Source organism: Argiope bruennichi, chromosome 5, assembly GCF_947563725.1.
Source record: "Argiope bruennichi chromosome 5, qqArgBrue1.1, whole genome shotgun sequence".
NCBI classification, from domain to species: Eukaryota; Metazoa; Arthropoda; class Arachnida; order Araneae; family Araneidae; genus Argiope; species Argiope bruennichi.
In genome coordinates, this window is record NC_079155.1 from 136,862,419 (window position 1) to 136,884,292 (window position 21,874).

Below are 21,874 nucleotides of genomic sequence, written 5' to 3' on the forward strand. Positions count from 1 at the left end.
TAGCCCATAAGGACTTAACGTCCATTTTTGGGGGCAAACCAACCATTCCCGATTTTAAGCTCCATCCATCGGAGGATGAAGATGCACTTGATATGAGTTGCGAAGATCAGGCAACTCCAATAAATGGCCATTCTCTCTCCTTTTCCAAACCTCGCTCGTAATGGGTACCTTCTTTTCATGGAATTGTCGCGGCATACGTTCCAAACTTTCAGACATCAAGACAATTTTAAACAAATTTCATCCAATTTGTTTAGGTATTCAAGAAACCTTCTTAACACCCAGTATTCCAATAAAATTGCGCGGTTATAATTGTACCAGGAAAGATACAGACACAGGATCTCGGAGTTCTGGTGGTGTCTGTCTCTTAACCTCAAATCTATATCCAAGCACACCTCTTACTTTGCATACACCTCTACAGGCTGTGGCAGTGCAAGTTCACACACGAACATTAGTCACAGTCTGTAGTATATATTTACCGCCTCATGATGTCATTAATCAACAACATCTTGACAATTTAGTGGACCAGCTTCCTAGACCACTTATTATACTAGGCGATTTCAACGAGCATAGTGTTTGGTGGGGTTCAGAAAGTACTAATTCTCGTGGGCGACAAATCGAGAAATTTATTTCTAATAACTGTCTCTGTATCCTTAATAATGACGAGAAGACGTACTTCCATGAACCCACCCATAGATTCCATAGTGTTGATTTGGCCATATGTTCTCCTGAGCTCATGCCATTGCTGAATTTTGCTGTAAGCAAAGACCTTTACAATAGTGATCACTTCCCCATTATGGTCTCGCATGCTGATAGCGGCGGTGCGACTCCTTGTCCTCCGCGTTTTCTATTCCAGCGAGCAGACTGGGATGCTTTCTCTCATTTGGCAGAAATCACTGAGATCATGGTCAATACTAACGATATCACGGACGCTGTGCAGCAAGTCGTTGACAGCATAATAAGTGCCGCAAATGCCACCATTCCAAAGACCTCCCCACGTCTGAGAAAATTTCGCAGACCGTGGTGGAATGAGCTTGCCGCGATAGTTATAAGAATCAGAAAAAACGCTGGAATATTTTTAGAAGGTACCCTACGATAGAAAATCTTGTGGCTTTTAAGAAAGCCAAAGCCTTAGCTCGACGCATTCGCAGACGTAGTCAGAGGGAATCTTGGATCAAGTTTGTGTCTTCGATCACATCCTCAACTTCCACCAAACTGTTGTGGAAAAAGGTAAAAGCTGCAAATGGGATTTATAGTGAAACTTCCATTCCTGTTTTAAAAACAGGAAACTTAGTGCATTCCTCCCCATTAGAAGTAGCTAATATTCTTGGTCATGCTTTCGCACAAGTTTCCGCAATTGATTCCTATAGTTCTGAATTTCTGGAAATTAAGAATCTTGCGGAGCGACTGACTTTGCATTTTAATGACCGAAATACTTTAACATACAACTCTGAATTCAGGATGTTTGAATTGAAAACGGCTCTGTCTCAAGCCGGAGACACAAGCCCGGGGCCAGATGGAATAACTTATAGCATGCTTCGCCATTTAAATGAAACCTCCTTATCTAATTTGTTGTTACTTTTTAACAGAATTTGGACTGAACATAAATACCCTAAACAATGGAGCGAAGCTACTGTAATTCCAATTCTAAAACCTGGAAAAGATCCATTAAACCCTCTGAACTATAGACCTATTGCCCTTACCAACTGTGTTTGCAAGACCTTTGAACGCATGGTCAATGCTCGTCTAATCTTCGAATTGGAGAAACAAGGATGCATACCCCAGTTTCAGAGTGGTTTCCGTGGAGGCAGATCAACTTCTGATAATCTCATTCTATTGGAAACCCAAATTCGGAACGCATTTGTCAGGAGGAACCACCTTGTCTCCATTTTCTTTGATATTGAGAAAGCATATGACCGTGCGTGGCGCTATGGCATACTATCTACACTTTTTAAATTTGGTTTTAGAGGAAACATGCCTATATTTTTACAGAACTTTTTATCTCATCGTATATTTCGAGTTCGTATTGGTAGTTTTTATTCAAATCATTTTATACAAGCTGAGGGTGTTCCACAAGGAAGTGTCCTCAGCGTCACACTTTTTATTGTGCATCTTAGTCAAATTTTAAATTATTTGCCTTCATTTGTTCAAGCCAGTCTCTATGTTGATGATCTGCAGATCTCATGCGAAGGTAGTAACATGAATTTAATCGAACAACAATTACAAAATGCAGTCAATAAAGTGGTGTAATAAAAATGGTCACGCTATTTCTCCTGAGAAGAGTCAATGTGTTCACTTCTGTAAGAAGAGAAATATGCATTTAGATCCTGTTGTAAAGATACGTGATACACCAATTCCAGTTGTGACTGAAGTAAGATTTTTGGGAGTGACGTTCGATCGTAAACTCACTTTCCTTCCACATATATTAAACTTGAGGAAGAGATGCGAAAAAAATTGAATATCTTAAAAGTTCTCTCCAAAACATCCTGGGGAGCCGATCGAACCTCCCTACTTCGTATATATCAAGCAGTCATTCTTTCACGAATGGATTATGGCTGTGTGGTTTATGGGTCTGCCCGCCCTTCTGTTTTGAGACATTTTGATACTGTCCATCACTCTGCTCTCAGGATCTGCTCTGGTGCTTTCCGCACCTCTCCAGTTGAGAGTTTATATGTAATTTGTCACCAGTTGCCACTTTGTTTGCGGCGTCAAAAATTATCTACCTTGTTTTATTTCCGTGCACAATCTGTCCCAAACCATCCCATTCATTGCATGGGTTTTCCTGAAAACCTTCAAAGAATTTATGATGCCCGACCTTATCATATTCTTCCTTTTTGTCGGAGAGTCAAAAATTCCCTGCACGACTCGGACCTTAATAACGTTGCCATTAAATTTCTTGATTTTTATTCTTTTCCTCCTTGGGATATTCCCAATTTTTCCTTTTTGAACCCTTTCTTGGGGTTTGATAAATTTTCAACTAATCCTGTTATTTTCCAACAAATTTTTCATCAGCACCGCTGTCAGTATTCTTCTTTTACCCCAGTGTTTACAGATGACTCAAAATCAGATGGATATGTTGGTTGTGCCATTGTAACTCCATCTAATACACTCAGCTATCGGCTAAACAACGTTTGTTCTGTTTTTACTGCTGAGTTGGTTGCAATATCTCACGCACTACAGGAAATTTCACTCTCTACTCAGCGTAGTGTTATCATATATACCGACAGTATGAGTGCTTTGGAAACACTTTCTCATTTCCGCAACCATATGCATCCAGTCGCTTTTGAAAATTTGTTTAACCTGCGGATACTGAAAAGCAGGGGCTTTAATATTCTTCTCTGCTGGGTTCCGAGTCACGTGGGTATTTCGGGCAATGAAAAAGCTGATGTTGCAGCTAAATCTGCATCAACATCTCTGTCTCTGGCCCTCCCATATTGTGACGTCAAAAAGTTATTTATTTATCAACTCTTTAAAACTTGGCAAAAATCATGGGATCTGCAGATCCAGAACAAACTACATTTAATAAAACCCACGATTGGTTTGTGGCCAGTTTTACCTATACGAGAGAATGATGTTAAATTGACTCGCCTCCGTATAGGACATACTCGCTATACTCATCGTCGGTGAAAGGGTGCCAATGTGTACCACTTGTAATATTGCTTTTAGTATTAAACATATCTTAATCGAATGTCCCAATTTTAATGTTCATCGTCGTAATATTTTCTACTCGTCTTCTGTTAAATTACAGGACCTGGTGGGTGAAACACACCACCCAAATATTTTCAAGTTTCTAAAAACCATTGGCTTTTATTCTTGTATTTAGTAATTTTGACTTTTGTTCATGTTCCACCTTTTACTTTGCTTCATTGTAACACTTTCATCACATCAGTATTTTATTTAAATCATTAACATAATTGCACAGTAATTTCCTGCATTTTTATGCTGATCATTTTCGCTTTTATATTTTTTAATGTGTTTGGTTTTATTGTTGGCCTTTTTTCTTACTTTGCTTGGCGCAGCATGGCCAAATATGGCTCTTGCGCCAATAAACCGCACAAACCAATTAACCAACCAACCTTCACAGGATTCGACAAATCATTAACTGCTCCTTTTGTTTTCCAACAGCTATTTTTATATCATCGCTATCGGTATTCCTCCTTTGTGCCAATTTTCACGGATGGCTCAAAATCGGATGGTTATGCTGGTTGCGGCATCATACTTCCATCTGATACACTTAGCCACCGTCTGCATAATTGCTGCTCAGTTTTTACTGCCGAGTTGGTAGCAATTTTCTGCGCTCTTCAGAAAATTTCATCCTCTACTCAGCGTAAATTTATTATTTACACCGATAGCATGAGTGCTCTGGATACACTATCGCATTACCACAATCGGATGCATCCGATTGCCATTAAAATTTTATTCACCTTGCGACTTTTAAAAAATGATGGATTAAATATTATTTTCTGCTGGGTACCGAGTCATGTCGGCATCTTGGGGAATGAGAAGGCGGACTTGGCCGCAAAATCTGCAACGAACTTTTTAAGCATGGGAATTCCCTTCTGCGACATTAAAAGGTCCATCTATCACCACATCTGTTCAAACTGGCAAATGTCATGGGATCTGCAGATCCAAAATAAACTACATTTTATAAAAACGGACGTTGTTTCTTGGCCTGTTCATCCTATACGTGAGATGGATGCTAAATTGACTCGTCTCCGTATAGGGAATACGCGCTTCACCCACAAACATCTCATTTTCGGGGAAAATGCGCCTATGTGCAACAGCTGCCATGTTAATTTTACTGTTCACCATATCTTAATTGAATGTCCTGCTTTTAATTCGTATCGTGCTCGTTTTTTTAACTCGTCTTCAACATTACAAGACTTGGTGGGTGAAAAATACCACCCAAATATTTTTAAATTCTTACGAGCTATTGGCATTTTTACTTGTATATAATTTTTCTATTATTCTGTTTGTGTTGAACATTTTTGTGTTCTTGTTCGTTCTTCTTTGTTTCACATTTTCAGGTTTTTAAATATTCAGATACCAAGATAACTTTTTAAATTATGCAATTTTATCTTTGCACACTTTTTTAAAACACTCATTTGTTGGTTCAGTATATCTTTTATAATTTTATCATTTGATTGGCGCAGTATGGCCAAATGTGGCTTTTGCGCCAATAAACCTCACAAACCAACAAACCAACCAATCAGAAGCTCTCGGGTTGCGAAGCTTGTTGGCTGGATCGGCCGAGTGTGCCATATAGTTTTGCAGGTCTTCAGTTCGAGGCTCGAAGCCGACAAATATTTTTATATATTTTTCGTCTTCTTTTTTTTAAATTTATTTTAGTCAGTTTCATCTTTCATTACTAGAGTTAAAATGAATAATTCCAAATCATATACGTCAAAAATAGAATTTAATTTTAAAATATTTCAATATTTATTCGAAATTTTACGAGTCAAGTTCACGCACATGCGCAGAATTCATTCGTATTCTTAGCATTGTGCTTTTAGACCAGATTGACACCGTATTTAATATTTTACTGGACAGTCGTAATGAGAATCTTAGACACTTCAGAAGCTCTCGGGTTACGAAGCTAGGTGGCTGGATCGGCAGAGTGGGGAACTTGGTTTTGCAGGTCTTCAGTTCGAGGCTCGAAGCCGACAAATATTTTTATATATTTTTCGTCTTCTTTTTTTTAAATTTATTTTAGTCAGTTTCATCTTTCATTATTATAGTTAAAATGAATAATTCCAAATCATATACGTCAAAAATAGAATTTAATTTCAAAATATTTCTATATTGATTCCAAATTTTACAAGTCAAGTTCACGCACATGCGCAGAATTCATTCATATTCTTAGCATTCTGCTTTTAGACCATATTGACACCGTATTTAAAATTTTACTGGACAGTTGTAATGAGAATCTTAGACCATTCAGAAGCTCTCGGTTTACGAAGCTTGGTGGCTGGATTGGCAGGGTTTGGAACTTAGTTTTGCAGGTCTTCAGTTCGAGGATCGGAGCCGTCAAATGTTTTATATATTTTTCTTTTTTTTAAATTTATTTTAGTCAGTTTCAACTTTCAATTCTAGAGTTAAAATGAATTATTCCAAATCATATACGTCGAAAATAGAATTTAATTTCAAAATAATTCTATGTTTATTCGAAATTTTACGAGTCACGTTCAATCACATGCGCAGAATTCATTCGTATTCTTAGCATTGTGCTTTTGGATCAGATTGACACCGTATTTAAAATTTTACTGGACAGTCATAATGAGAATCTTAGACACTTCAGAAGCTCTCGGGTTACGAAGCTATGTGGCTGGATCGGACGAGTGGGGAACTTAGTTTTGCAGGTGTTCAGTTCGGGGCACGGAGCCGTCAAATGTTTTTATATATTTTTCTTTTTTTTTAAATTTATTTTAGTCAGTTTCATCTTTCATTACTAGAGTTAAAATGAATTATTCCAAATCATATACGTCAAAAATACAATTTAATTTCAAAATATCTCTATATTTATTCGAAATTTTTCGAGTCATGTTCGCGCACATGCGCAGAATTCATTCGTATTCTTAGCATTGTGCTTTTAGCCCAGATTGACATCGTATTTAAAATTTTACTGGACAATCTTAGACACTTAAATAAAGAATCTTAGACACTTCAGAAGTTCTCGGTTTACGAAGCATGGTGGCTAGATCGTCCGAGTGTGGCATATAATTTTGCAGGTCTTCAGTTCGAGGCTCCAAGCCGACAAATATTTTTATATATTTTTCTTCTTTTTTTTAAAATTTGTTTTAGCCAGATTTCTCCTTCATTCCTAGAGTTAATATGAATAATTCCAAATCCTATACGTCAAAAATAGAATTTAATTTCAAAATATTTCTATAATGATTCAAAATTTTACGAGTGAAATTCACGCACATGCGCAGAATTCATTCGTATTCTTATCATTGTTCTTTTAGACCAAATTAAGTATTGTGTAAATCTGGTTTTAAAAGCACAATGCTAAGAATATTAATAGATTCTGCGCATGTGCGCGAAGTTGACTCTTAAAATTCCGATAAAATATAGAAATATATTAAATTTATAATATTGTTTTGAAATATATGATTTGGAATGATTCATAGTAACTCTATGAATAATGGAGAAATAAAAATAAAATTTATTTAAAAAAAAGAAAAATTATAAATTATTTGTCGATCTCGAGATTCGAACAGAAGACCAGCAAAATACAATGACACACCCTGCCGATCTAGCCACCAAGACTCGTACCTCGAGAGCTGCTGAAGGGTCAAAGATTCTCATTGCGACTTGGCAATAAGTTTTAAGTATTGTGTAAATCTGGTTTTAAAAGCACAATGCTAAGAATATTAATAGATTCTGCGCATGTGCGGGAACTTAACTCTTAAAATTCCTATAAAATATAGATATATTTTAAATTTATAATATTGTTTTGAAATATATGATTTGGAATGATTCATAGTAACTCTATGAATAATGGAGAAATAAAGATATAATTTATTTAAAAAAAAGAAAAATTATAAATTATTTGTCGATCTCTAGATTCGAACAGAAGACCAGCAAAATATAATGACACATCCTGCCGATTTAGCCACCAAGACTCGTATCTCGCGAGCTTCTGAAGGGTCAAAGATTCTCATTACGACTCGGCAATAAGTTTTAAGTATTGTGTAAATCTGGTTTTAAAAGCACAATGCTAAGAATATTAATAGATTCTGCGCATGTGCGGGAACTTGACTCTTAAAATTTCAATAAAATATAGAAATATTTTAAATTTATAATATTGTTTTGAAATATATGATTTGGAATGATTCATAGTAACTCTATGAATAATGGAGAAATAAAGATAAAAAATATTTAAAAAAAAGAGAAATTATAAATTATTTGTCGATCTCGAGATTCGAACAGAAGACCAGCAAAATACAATGACACACCCTGCCGATCTAGATACCAAGACTCGTACCTCGAGAGTTACTGAATGGTCAAAGACTCTTATTACGACTCGGCAATAAGTTTTAAGTATTGTGTAAATCTGGTTTTAAAAGCACAATGCTAAGAAGATTAATAGATTCTGCGCATGTGCGGGAACTTGATTCTTAAAATTCCGATAAAATATAGAAATATTTTAAATTTATAATATTCATAGTAACGCTATGAATAATGGAGAAATATAGATAAAATTTATTTAAAAAAAAGAAAAATTATAAATTATTTGTCGATCTCGAGATTCGAAGAGAAGACCAGCAAAATACAATGACACACCCTGCCGATCTAGCCACCAAGACTCGTACCTCGAGAGCTTCTGAAGGGTCAAAGATTCTCGTTACGACTCGGCAATAAGTTTTAAGTATTCTGTAAATCTGGTTTTAAAAGCACAATGCTAAGATAATTCATAGATTCTGCGCATGTGCGGGAACTTGACTCTTATAATTCCGATAAAATATAGAAATATTTTAAATTTATAATATTGTTTTGAAATATATGATTTGGAATGATTCATAGTAACTCTATGAATAATGGAGAAATAAAGATAAAATTTATTTAAAAAAAAAGAAAAATTATAAATTATTTGTCGATCTCGAGATTCGAACAGAATACCAGCAAAATACAATGACACACCCTGCCGATCTAGCCACCAAGACTCGTACCTCGAGAGTTTCTGAATGGTCAAAGACTCTTATTACGACTCGGCAATAAGTTTTAAGTATTGTGTAAATCTGGTTTTAAAAGCACAATGCTAAGAAGATTAATAGATTCTGCGCATGTGCGGGAACTTGATTCTTAAAATTCCGAAAAAATATAGAAATATTTTAAATTTATAATATTGTTTTGAAATATATGATTTGGAATGATTCATAGTAACTCTATGAATAATGGAGAAATAAAGATAAAATTTATTTAAAAAAAAGAAATATTATAAATTATTTGTCGATCTCGAAATTCGAACAGAAGACCAGCAAAATACAATGACACATCTTGCCGATCTAGCCACCAAGACTCGTACCTCGAGAGTTTCTGAATGGTCAAAGACTCTTATTACGACTCGGCAATAAGTTTTAAGTATTGTGTAAATCTGGTTTTAAAAGCACAATGCTAAGAAAATTAATAGATTCTGCGCATGTGCGGGAACTTGATTCTTAAAATTCCGATAAAATATAGAAATATTTTAAATTTATAATATTGTTTTGAAATATATGATTTGGAATGATTCATAGTAACTCTATGAATAATGGAGAAATAAAGATAAAATTTATTTAAAAAAAAGAAAAATTATAAATTATTTGTCGATCTCGAGATTCGAACAGAAGACCAGCAAAATACAATGACACACCCTGCCGATCTAGCCACCAAGGCTCGTACCTCGAGAGCTTCTGAAGGGTCAAAGATTCTCATTACGACTCGGCAATAAGTTTTAAGTATTGTGTAAATCTGGTTTTAAAAGCACAATGCTAAGATAATTAATAGATTCTGCGCATGTGCGGGAACTTGACTCTTAAAATTAAGATAAAATATAGAAATATTTTAAATTTATAATATTGTTTTGAAATATATGATTTGGAATATATGATTTGGAATAATTCATAGTAACTCTATGAATAATGGAGAAATAAAGATAAAATTTATTTAAAAAAAAGAAAAATTATAAATTATTTGTCGATCTCGAGATTCGAACAGAAGACCAGCAAAATACAATGACACACCCTGCCGATCTAGCCACCAAGACTCGTACCTCGAGAGCTTCTGAAGGGTCAAAGATTCTCATTACGACTCGGCAATAAGTTTTAAGTATTGTGTAAATCTGGTTTTAAAAGCACAATGCTAAGATAATTAATAGATTCTGCGCATGTGCGGGAACTTGACTCTTAAAATTCCGATAAAATATAGAAATATATTAAATTTATAATATTGTTTTGAAATATATGATTTGGAATGATTCATAGTAATGCTATGAATAATGGAGAAATATAGATAAAATTTATTTAAAAAAAGAAATATTATAAATTATTTGTCGATCTCGAAATTCGAACAGAAGACCAGCAAAATACGACACATCCTGCCGATCTAGCCACCAAGACTCGTACCTGGAGAGCTTCTGAAGGGTCAAAGATTCTCATTACGACTCGGCAATAAGTATTAAGTATTGTGTAAATCAGGTTTTAAAAGAAGAATGCTAAGAATATTAATAGATTCTGCGCATGTGCGGGAACTTGACTCTTAAAATTTCAATAAAATATAGAAATATTTTAAATTTATAATATTGTTATGAAATATATGATTTGGAATGATTCATAGTAACTCTACGAATAATGGAGAAATAAAGATAAAATTTATTTAAAAAAAAGAAAAATTATAAATTATTTGTCGATCTCGAGATTCGAACAGAATACCAGCAAAATACAATGACACACCCTGCCGATCTAGCCACCAAGACTCGTACCTCGAGAGTTTCTGAATGGTCAAAGACTCTTATTACGACTCGGCAATAAGTTTTAAGTATTGTGTAAATCTGGTTTTAAAAGCACAATGCTAAGAAGATTAATAGATTCTGCGCATGTGCGGGAAATTGATTCTTAAAATTCCGATAAAATATAGAAATATTTTAAATTTATAATATTGTTTTGAAATTTATGATTTGGTATGATTCATAGTAACTCTATGAATAATGGAGAAATAAAGATAAAATTTATTTAAAAAAAAGAAAAATTATAAATTATTTGTCGATCTCGAGATTCGAACAGAAGACCAGCAAAATACAATGACACACCCTGCCGATCTAGATACCAAGACTCGTACCTCGAGAGTTTCTGAATGGTCAAAGACTCTTATTACGACTCGGCAATAAGTTTTAAGTTTTGTGTAAATCTGGTTTTAAAAGCACAATGCTAAGAAGATTAATAGATTCTGCGCATGTGCGGGAACTTGATTCTTAAAATTCCGATAAAATATAGAAATATTTTAAATTTATAATATTCATAGTAATGCTATGAATAATGGAGAAATATAGATAAAATCTATTTAAAAAAAAGAAAAATTATAAATTATTTGTCGATCTCGAGATTCGAAGAGAAGACCAGCAAAATACAATGACACACCCTGCCGATCTAGCCACCAAGACTCGTACCTCGAGAGCTTCTGAAGGGTCAAAGATTCTCGTTACGACTCGGCAATAAGTTTTAAGTATTCTGTAAATCTGGTTTTAAAAGCACAATGCTAAGATAATTAATAGATTCTACGCATGTGCGGGAACTTGACTCTTAAAATTCCGATAAAATATAGAAATATATTAAATTTATAATATTGTTTTGAAATATATGATTTGGAATGATTCATAGTAACTCTATGAATAATGGAGAAATAAAGATAAAATTTATTTAAAAAAAAGAAAAATTATAAATTATTTGTCGATCTCGAGATTCGAACAGAAGAACAGAAAAATACAATGACACACCCTGCCGATCTAGCCACCAAGACTCGTACCTCGAGAGTTTCTGAATGGTCAAAGACTCTTATTACGACTCGGCAATAAGTTTTAAGTATTGTGTAAATCTGGTTTTAAAAGCACAATGCTAAGAAAATTAATAGATTCTGCGCATGTGCGGGAACTTGATTCTTAAAATTCCGATAAAATATAGAAATATTTTAAATTTATAATATTGTTTTGAAATATATGATTTGGAATGATTCATAGTAACTCTATGAATAATGGAGAAATAAAGATAAAATTTATTTAAAAAAAAGAAAAATTATAAATTATTTGTCGATCTCGAGATTCGAACAGAAGACCAGCAAAATACAATGACACACCCTGCCGATCTAGCCACCAAGACTCGTACCTCGAGAGCTTCTGAAGGGTCAAAGATTCTCATTACGACTCGGCAATAAGTATTAAGTATTGTGTAAATCTGGTTTTAAAAGCACAATGCTAAGAATATTAATAGATTCTGCGCATGTGCGGGAACTTGACTCTTAAAATTTCAATAAAATATAGAAATATTTTAAATTTATAATATTGTTTTGAAATATATGATTTGGAATGATTCATAGTAACTCTATGAATAATGGAGAAATAAAGATAAAATTTATTTAAAAAAAAGAAAAATTATAAATTATTTGTCGATCTCGAGATTCGAACAGAATACCAGCAAAATACAATGACACACCCTGCCGATCTAGCCACCAAGACTCGTACCTCGAGAGTTTCTGAATGGTCGAAGACTCTTATTACGACTCGGCAATAAGTTTTAAGTATTGTGTAAATCTGGTTTTAAAAGCACAATGCTAAGAAGATTAATAGATTCTGCGCATGTGCGGGAACTTGATTCTTAAAATTCCGATAAAATATAGAAATATTTTAAATTTATAATATTGTTTTGAAATATATGATTTGGAATGATTCATAGTAACTCTATGAATAATGGAGAAATAAAGATAAAATTTATTTAAAAAAAAGAAAAATTATAAATTATTTGTCGATCTCGAGATTCGAACAGAAGACCAGCAAAATACAATGACACACCCTGCCGATCTAGATACCAAGACTCGTACCTCGAGAGTTTCTGAATGGTCAAAGACTCTTATTACGACTCGGCAATAAGTTTTAAGTATTGTGTAAATCTGGTTTTAAAAGCACAATGCTAAGAAGATTAATAGATTCTGCGCATGTGCGGGAACTTGATTCTTAAAATTCCGATAAAATATAGAAATATTTTAAATTTATAATATTCATAGTAACGCTATGAATAATGGAGAAATATAGATAAAATTTATTTAAAAAAAAGAAAAATTATAAATTATTTGTCGATCTCGAGATTCGAAGAGAAGACCAGCAAAATACAATGACACACCCTGCCGATCTAGCCACCAAGACTCGTACCTCGAGAGCTTCTGAAGGGTCAAAGATTCTCGTTACGGCTCGGCAATAAGTTTTAAGTATTCTGTAAATCTGGTTTTAAAAGCACAATGCTAAGATAATTAATAGATTCTGCGCATGTGCGGGAACTTGACTCTTAAAATTCCGATAAAATATAGAAATATATTAAATTTATAATATTGTTTTGAAATATATGATTTGGAATGATTCATAGTAACTCTATGAATAATGGAGAAATAAAGATAAAATTTATTTTAAAAAAAGAAAAATTATAAATTATTTGTCGATCTCGAGATTCGAACAGAAGAACAGCAAAATACAATGACACACCCTGCCGATCTAGCCACCAAGACTCGTACCTCGAGAGTTTCTGAATGGTCAAAGACTCTTATTACGACTCGGCAATAAGTTTTAAGTATTGTGTAAATCTGGTTTTAAAAGCACAATGCTAAGAAAATTAATAGATTCTGCGCATGTGCGGGAACTTGATTCTTAAAATTCCGATAAAATATAGAAATATTTTAAATTTATAATATTGTTTTGAAATATATGATTTGGAATGATTCATAGTAACTCTATGAATACTGGAGAAATAAAGATAAAATTTATTTAAAAAAAAGAAAAATTATAAATTATTTGTCGATCTCGAGATTCGAACAGAAGACCAGCAAAATACAATGACACACCCTGCCGATCTAGCCACCAAGACTCGTACCTCGAGAGCTTCTGAAGGGTCAAAGATTCTCATTACGACTCGGCAATACGTTTTAAGTATTGTGTAAATCTGGTTTTAAAAGCACAATGCTAAGAATATTAATAGATTCTGCGCATGTGCTGGAACTTGACTCTTAAAATTCCGATAAAATATAGAAATATTTTAAATTTATAATATTGTTTTGAAATATATGATTTGGAATGATTCATAGTAACTCTATGAATAATGGAGAAACAAAGATAAAATTTATTTAAAAAAAAGAAATATTATAAATTATTTGTCGATCTCGAAATTCGAACAGAAGACCAGCAAAATACGACACATCCTGCCGATCTAGCCACCAAGACTCGTACCTCGAGAGCTTCTGAAGGGTCAAAGATTCTCATTACGACTCGGCAATAAGTATTAAGTATTGTGTAAATCTGGTTTTAAAAGCACAATGCTAAGAATATTAATAGATTCTGCGCATGTGCGGGAACTTGACTCTTAAAATTTCAATAAAATATAGAAATGTTTTAAATTTATAATATTGTTTTGAAATATATGATTTGGAATGATTCATAGTAACTCTATGAATAATGGAGAAATAAAGATAAAATTTATTTAAAAAAAAGAAAAATTATAAATTATTTGTCGATCTCGAGATTCGAACAGAAGACCAGTAAAATACAATGACACACCCTGCCGATCTAGCCACCAAGACTCGTACCTCGAGAGCTTCTGAAGGGTCAAAGATTCTCATTACGACTCGGTAATAAGTATTAAGTATTGTGTAAATCTTGTTTTAAAAGCACAATGCTAAGAATATTAATAGATTCTGCGCATGTGAAGGAACTTAACTCTTAAAATTCCTATAAAATATAGAAATATTTTAAATTTATAATATTGTTATGAAATATATGATTTGGAATGATTCATAGTAACTCTATGAATAATGGAGAAATAAAGATAAAATTTATTTAAAAAAAAGAAAAATTATAAATTATTTGTCGATCTCGAGATTCGAACAGAATACCAGCAAAATACAATGACACACCCTGCCGATCTAGCCACCAAGACTCGTATCTCGAGAGTTTCTGAATGGTCAAAGACTCTTATTACGACTCGGCAATAAGTTTTAAGTATTGTGTAAATCTGGTTTTAAAAGCACAATGCTAAGAAGATTAATAGATTCTGCGCATTTGCGGGAACTTGATTCTTAAAATTCCGATAAAATATAGAAATATTTTAAATTTATAATATTGTTTTGAAATATATGATTTGGAATGATTCATAGTAACTCTATGAATAATGGAGAAATAAAGATAAAATTTTTTTTAAAAAAAGAAATATTATAAATTATTTGTCGATCTCGAAATTCGAACAGAAGACCAGCAAAATACAATGACACATCCTGCCGATCTAGCAACCAAGACTCGTACCTCGAGAGTTTCTGAATGGTCAAAGACTCTTATTACGACTCGGCAATAAGTTTTAAGTATTGTGTAAATCTGGTTTTAAAAGCACAATGCTAAGAAAATTAATAGATTCTGCGCATGTGCGGGAACTTGATTCTTAAAATTCCGATAAAATATAGAAATATTTTAAATTTATAATATTGTTTTGAAATATATGATTTGGAATGATTCATAGTAACTCTATGAATAATGGAGAAATAAAGATAAAATTTATTTAAAAAAAAGAAAAATTATAAATTATTTGTCGATCTCGAGATTCGAACAGAAGACCAGCAAAATGCAATGACACATCCTGCCGATCTAGCCACCAAGACTCGTACCTCGAGAGCTTCTGAAGGGTCAAAGATTCTCATTACGACTCGGCAATAAGTTTTAAGTATTGTGTAAATCTGGTTTTAAAAGCACAATGCTAAGATAATTAATAGATTCTGCGCATGTGCGGGAACTTGACTCTTAAAATTCCGATAAAATATAGAAATATTATAAATTTATAATATTGTTTTGAAATATATGATTTGGAATGATTCATAGTAACTCTATGAATAATGGAGAAATAAAGATAAAATTTATTTAAAAAAAAGAAAAATTATAAATTATTTGTCGATCTCGAGATTCGAACAGAATACCAGCAAAATAAAATGGCACACCCTGTCGATCTAGCCACCAAGACTCGTACCTCGAGAGTTTCTGAATGGTCAAAGACTCTTATTACGACTCGGCAATAAGTTTTAAGTATTGTGTAAATCTGGTTTTAAAAGCACAATGCTAAGAAGATTAATAGATTCTGCGCATGTGCGGGAACTTGATTCTTAAAATTCCGATAAAATATAGAAATATTTTAAATTTATAATATTGTTTTGAAATATATGATTTGGAATGATTCATAGTAACTCTATGAATAATGGAGAAATAAAGATAAAATTTATTTAAAAAAAAGAAAAATTATAAATTATTTGTCGATCTCGAGATTCGAACAGAAGACCAGCAAAATGCAATGACACATCCTGCCGATCTAGCCACCAAGACTCGTACCTCGAGAGCTTCTGAAGGGTCAAAGATTCTCATTACGACTCGGCAATAAGTTTTAAGTATTGTGTAAATCTGGTTTTAAAAGCACAATGCTAAGATAATTAATAGATTCTGCGCATGTGCGGGAACTTGACTCTTAAAATTCCGATAAAATATAGAAATATATTAAATTTATAATATTGTTTTGAAATATATGATTTGGAATGATTCATAGTAATGCTATGAATAATGGAGAAATATAGATAAAATTTATTTAAAAAAAAGCAAAATTATAAATTATTTGTCGATCTCGAGATTCGAACAGAAGACCAGCAAAATACAATGACACACCCTGCCGATCTAGCCACCAAGACTCGTACCTCGACAGCTGCTGAAGGGTCAAAGATTCTCATTACGACTCGGCAATAAGTTTTAAGTATTGGTAAATCTGGTTTTAAAAGCACAATGCTAAGAAGATTAATATATTCTAAGCATGTGCGGGAACTTGATTCTTAAAATTCCGATAAAATATAGAAATATAAATTTTAATATTGTTTTGAAATATATGATTTGGAATGATTCATAGTAACTCTATGAATAATGGAGAAATAAAGATAAAATTTATTTAAAAAAAAGAAAAATTATAAATTATTTGTCGATCTCGAGATTCGAACAGAAGACCAGCAAAATGCAATGACACATCCTGCCGATCTAGCCACCAAGACTCGTACCTCGAGAGCTTCTGAAGGGTCAAAGATTCTCATTACGACTCGGCAATAAGTATTAAGTATTGTGTAAATCTGGTTTTAAAAGCACAATGCTAAGAATATTAATAGATTCTGCGCTTGTGCGGGAACTTGACTCTTAAAATTAAGATAAAATATAGAAATAGTTTAAATTTATAATATTGTTTTGAAATATATGATTTGGAATGATTCATAGTAACTCTATGAATAATGGAGAAATATAGATAAAATTTATTTATAAAAAAGAAAAATTATAAATTATTTGTCGATCTCGAGATTCGAAAAGAAGACCAGCAAAATACTATGACACACCCTGCCGATCTAGTCACCAAGACTCGTACCTCGCGAGCTTCTGAAGGGTCAAAGATTCTCATTACGACTCGGCAATAAGTTTTAAGTATTGTGTAAATCTGGTTTTAAAAGCACAATGCTAAGAATATTAATAGATTCTACGCATGTGCGGGAACTTGACTCTTAAAATTCCGATAAAATATAGAAAGATTTTAAATTTATAATATTGTTTTGAAATATATGATTTGGAATGATTCATAGTAACTCTATGAATAATGGAGAAATATAGATAAAATTTATTTATAAAAAAGAAAAATTATAAATTATTTGTCGATCTCGAGATTCGAAAAGAAGACCAGCAAAATACTATGACACACCCTGCCGATCTAGTCACCAAGTCTCGTACCTCGAGAGCTTCTGAAGGGTCAAAGATTCTCATTACGACTCGGCAATAAGTATTAAGTATTGTGTAAATCTGGTTTTAAAAGCACAATGCTAAGAATATTAATAGATTCTACGCATGTGCGGGAACTTGACTCTTAAAATTCCGATAAAATATAGAAATATTTTAAATTTATAATATAGTTTTGAAATATATGATTTGGAATTATTCATAGTAAATCTATGAATAATATAGAAATAAAGATAAAATTTATTTAAAAAAAAGAAAAATTATAAATTATTTGTCGATCTCGAGATTCGAACAGAATACCAGCAAAATACAATGACACACCCTGCCGATCTAGCCACCAAGACTCGTATCTCGAGAGTTTCTGAATGGTCAAAGACTCTTATTACGACTCGGCAATAAGTTTTAAGTATTGTGTAAATCTGGTTTTAAAAGCACAATGCTAAGAATATTAATATGTTCTGCGCATGTGCGGGAACTTAACTCTTAAAATTCCTATAAAATATAGAAATATTTTAAATTTATAATATTGTTTTGAAATACATGATTTGGAATGATTCATAGTAACTCTATGAATAATGGAGAAATAAAGATAAAATTTATTTAAAAAAAAGAAAAATTATAAATTATTTGTCGATCTCGAGATTCGAACAGAATACCAGCAAAATAAAATGGCACACCCTGTCGATCTAGCCACCAAGACTCGTACCTCGAGAGTTTCTGAATGGTCAAAGACTCTTATTACGACTCGGCAATAAGTTTTAAGTATTGTGTAAATCTGGTTTTAAAAGCACAATGCTAAGAAGATTAATAGATTCTGCGCATGTGCGGGAACTTGATTCTTAAAATTCCGATAAAATATAGAAATATTTTAAATTTATAATATTGTTTTGAAATATATGATTTGGAATGATTCATAGTAACTCTATGAATAATGGAGAAATAAAGATAAAATTTATTTAAAAAAAAGAAAAATTATAAATTATTTGTCGATCTCGAGATTCGAACAGAAGACCAGCAAAATGCAATGACACATCCTGCCGATCTAGCCACCAAGACTCGTACCTCGAGAGCTTCTGAAGGGTCAAAGATTCTCATTACGACTCGGCAATAAGTTTTAAGTATTGTGTAAATCTGGTTTTAAAAGCACAATGCTAAGATAATTAATAGATTCTGCGCATGTGCGGGAACTTGACTCTTAAAATTCCGATAAAATATAGAAATATATTAAATTTATAATATTGTTTTGAAATATATGATTTGGAATGATTCATAGTAATGCTATGAATAATGGAGAAATATAGATAAAATTTATTTAAAAAAAAGCAAAATTATAAATTATTTGTCGATCTCGAGATTCGAACAGAAGACCAGCAAAATACAATGACACACCCTGCCGATCTAGCCACCAAGACTCGTACCTCGACAGCTGCTGAAGGGTCAAAGATTCTCATTACGACTCGGCAATAAGTTTTAAGTATTGGTAAATCTGGTTTTAAAAGCACAATGCTAAGAAGATTAATATATTCTAAGCATGTGCGGGAACTTGATTCTTAAAATTCCGATAAAATATAGAAATATAAATTTTAATATTGTTTTGAAATATATGATTTGGAATGATTCATAGTAACTCTATGAATAATGGAGAAATAAAGATAAAATTTATTTAAAAAAAAGAAAAATTATAAATTATTTGTCGATCTCGAGATTCGAACAGAAGACCAGCAAAATGCAATGACACATCCTGCCGATCTAGCCACCAAGACTCGTACCTCGAGAGCTTCTGAAGGGTCAAAGATTCTCATTACGACTCGGCAATAAGTATTAAGTATTGTGTAAATCTGGTTTTAAAAGCACAATGCTAAGAATATTAATAGATTCTGCGCTTGTGCGGGAACTTGACTCTTAAAATTAAGATAAAATATAGAAATAGTTTAAATTTATAATATTGTTTTGAAATATATGATTTGGAATGATTCATAGTAACTCTATGAATAATGGAGAAATATAGATAAAATTTATTTATAAAAAAGAAAAATTATAAATTATTTGTCGATCTCGAGATTCGAAAAGAAGACCAGCAAAATACTATGACACACCCTGCCGATCTAGTCACCAAGACTCGTACCTCGCGAGCTTCTGAAGGGTCAAAGATTCTCATTACGACTCGGCAATAAGTTTTAAGTATTGTGTAAATCTGGTTTTAAAAGCACAATGCTAAGAATATTAATAGATTCTACGCATGTGCGGGAACTTGACTCTTAAAATTCCGATAAAATATAGAAAGATTTTAAATTTATAATATTGTTTTGAAATATATGATTTGGAATGATTCATAGTAACTCTATGAATAATGGAGAAATATAGATAAAATTTATTTATAAAAAAGAAAAATTATAAATTATTTGTCGATCTCGAGATTCGAAAAGAAGACCAGCAAAATACTATGACACACCCTGCCGATCTAGTCACCAAGTCTCGTACCTCGAGAGCTTCTGAAGGGTCAAAGATTCTCATTACGACTCGGCAATAAGTATTAAGTATTGTGTAAATCTGGTTTTAAAAGCACAATGCTAAGAATATTAATAGATTCTACGCATGTGCGGGAACTTGACTCTTAAAATTCCGATAAAATATAGAAATATTTTAAATTTATAATATAGTTTTGAAATATATGATTTGGAATTATTCATAGTAAATCTATGAATAATATAGAAATAAAGATAAAATTTATTTAAAAAAAAGAAAAATTATAAATTATTTGTCGATCTCGAGATTCGAACAGAATACCAGCAAAATACAATGACACACCCTGCCGATCTAGCCACCAAGACTCGTATCTCGAGAGTTTCTGAATGGTCAAAGACTCTTATTACGACTCGGCAATAAGTTTTAAGTATTGTGTAAATCTGGTTTTAAAAGCACAATGCTAAGAAGATTAATAGATTCTGCGCATTTGCGGGAACTTGATTCTTAAAATTCCGATAAAATATAGAAATATTTTAAATTTATAATATTGTTTTGAAATATATGATTTGGAATGATTCATAGTAACTCTATGAATAATGGAGAAATAAAGATAAAATTTTTTTTAAAAAAAGAAATATTATAAATTATTTGTCGATCTCGAAATTCGAACAGAAGACCAGCAAAATACAATGACACATCCTGCCGATCTAGCAACCAAGACTCGTACCTCGAGAGTTTCTGAATGGTCAAAGACTCTTATTACGACTCGGCAATAAGTTTTAAGTATTGTGTAAATCTGGTTTTAAAAGCACAATGCTAAGAAAATTAATAGATTCTGCGCATGTGCGGGAACTTGATTCTTAAAATTCCGATAAAATATAGAAATATTTTAAATTTATAATATTGTTTTGAAATATATGATTTGGAATGATTCATAGTAACTCTATGAATAATGGAGAAATAAAGATAAAATTTATTTAAAAAAAAGAAAAATTATAAATTATTTGTCGATCTCGAGATTCGAACAGAAGACCAGCAAAATGCAATGACACATCCTGCCGATCTAGCCACCAAGACTCGTACCTCGAGAGCTTCTGAAGGGTCAAATATTCTCATTTCGACTCGGCAATAAGTATTAAGTATTGTGTAAATCTGGTTTTAAAAGCACAATGCTAAGAATATTAATAGATTCTGCGCATGTGCGGGAACTTGACTCTTAAAATTAAGATAAAATATAGAAATATTTTAAATTTATAATATTGTTTTGAAATATATGATTTGGAATGATTCATAGTAACTCTATGAATAATGGAGAAATAAAGATAAAATTTATTTAAAAAAAAGAAATATTATAAATTATTTGTCGATCTCGAGATTCGAACAGAAGACCAGCAAAATACAATGACACACCCTGCCGATCTAGCCACCAAGACTCGTACCTCGAGAGCTTCTGAAGGGTCAAAGATTCTCATTACGACTCGGCAATAAGTTTTAAGTATTGTGTAAATCTGGTTTTAAAAGCACAATGCTAAGATAATTAATAGATTCTGCGCATGTGCGGGAACTTGACTCTTAAAATTCCGATAAAATATAGAAATATTATAAATTTATAATATTGTTTTGAAATATATGATTTGGAATGATTCATAGTAACTCTATGAATAATGGAGAAATAAAGATAAAATTTATTTAAAAAAAAGAAAAATTATAAATTATTTGTCGATCTCGAGATTCGAACAGAATACCAGCAAAATAAAATGGCACACCCTGTCGATCTAGCCACCAAGACTCGTACCTCGAGAGTTTCTGAATGGTCAAAGACTCTTATTACGACTCGGCAATAAGTTTTAAGTATTGTGTAAATCTGGTTTTAAAAGCACAATGCTA

The 21,874-nt window shown here is 32.3% G+C and overlaps 1 protein-coding gene across 1 annotated transcript; it reads left to right on the forward strand.

Annotated features, from left to right (window-relative positions):
- The first annotated feature begins 160 nt into the window (after positions 1-160).
- LOC129968436 (uncharacterized) lies at positions 161-3,624 on the forward strand. Its single transcript, XM_056082293.1, has 4 exons — positions 161-754; positions 854-936; positions 1,080-1,741; positions 3,041-3,624. The coding sequence occupies exons 1-4, from the start codon at positions 161-163 to the stop codon at positions 3,622-3,624; spliced, it is 1,923 nt and encodes a 640-aa protein (XP_055938268.1).
- The last annotated feature ends 18,250 nt before the right edge of the window (positions 3,625-21,874 follow it).

Excerpts from the sequence above, each read along its gene's own strand:
- LOC129968436 (XM_056082293.1), top strand. The coding sequence starts at position 161 with ATGGGTACCTTCTTTTCATGGAATTGTCGCGGCATACGTTCCAAACTT. Across the intron at positions 937-1,079 it reads GATATCACGGACGCTGTGCA|AAGGTACCCTACGATAGAAA; the intron begins GCAAGTCGTTGA and ends GAATATTTTTAG. Across the intron at positions 1,742-3,040 it reads TGAACGCATGGTCAATGCTC|TGTTTACAGATGACTCAAAA; the intron begins GTCTAATCTTCG and ends CTTTTACCCCAG.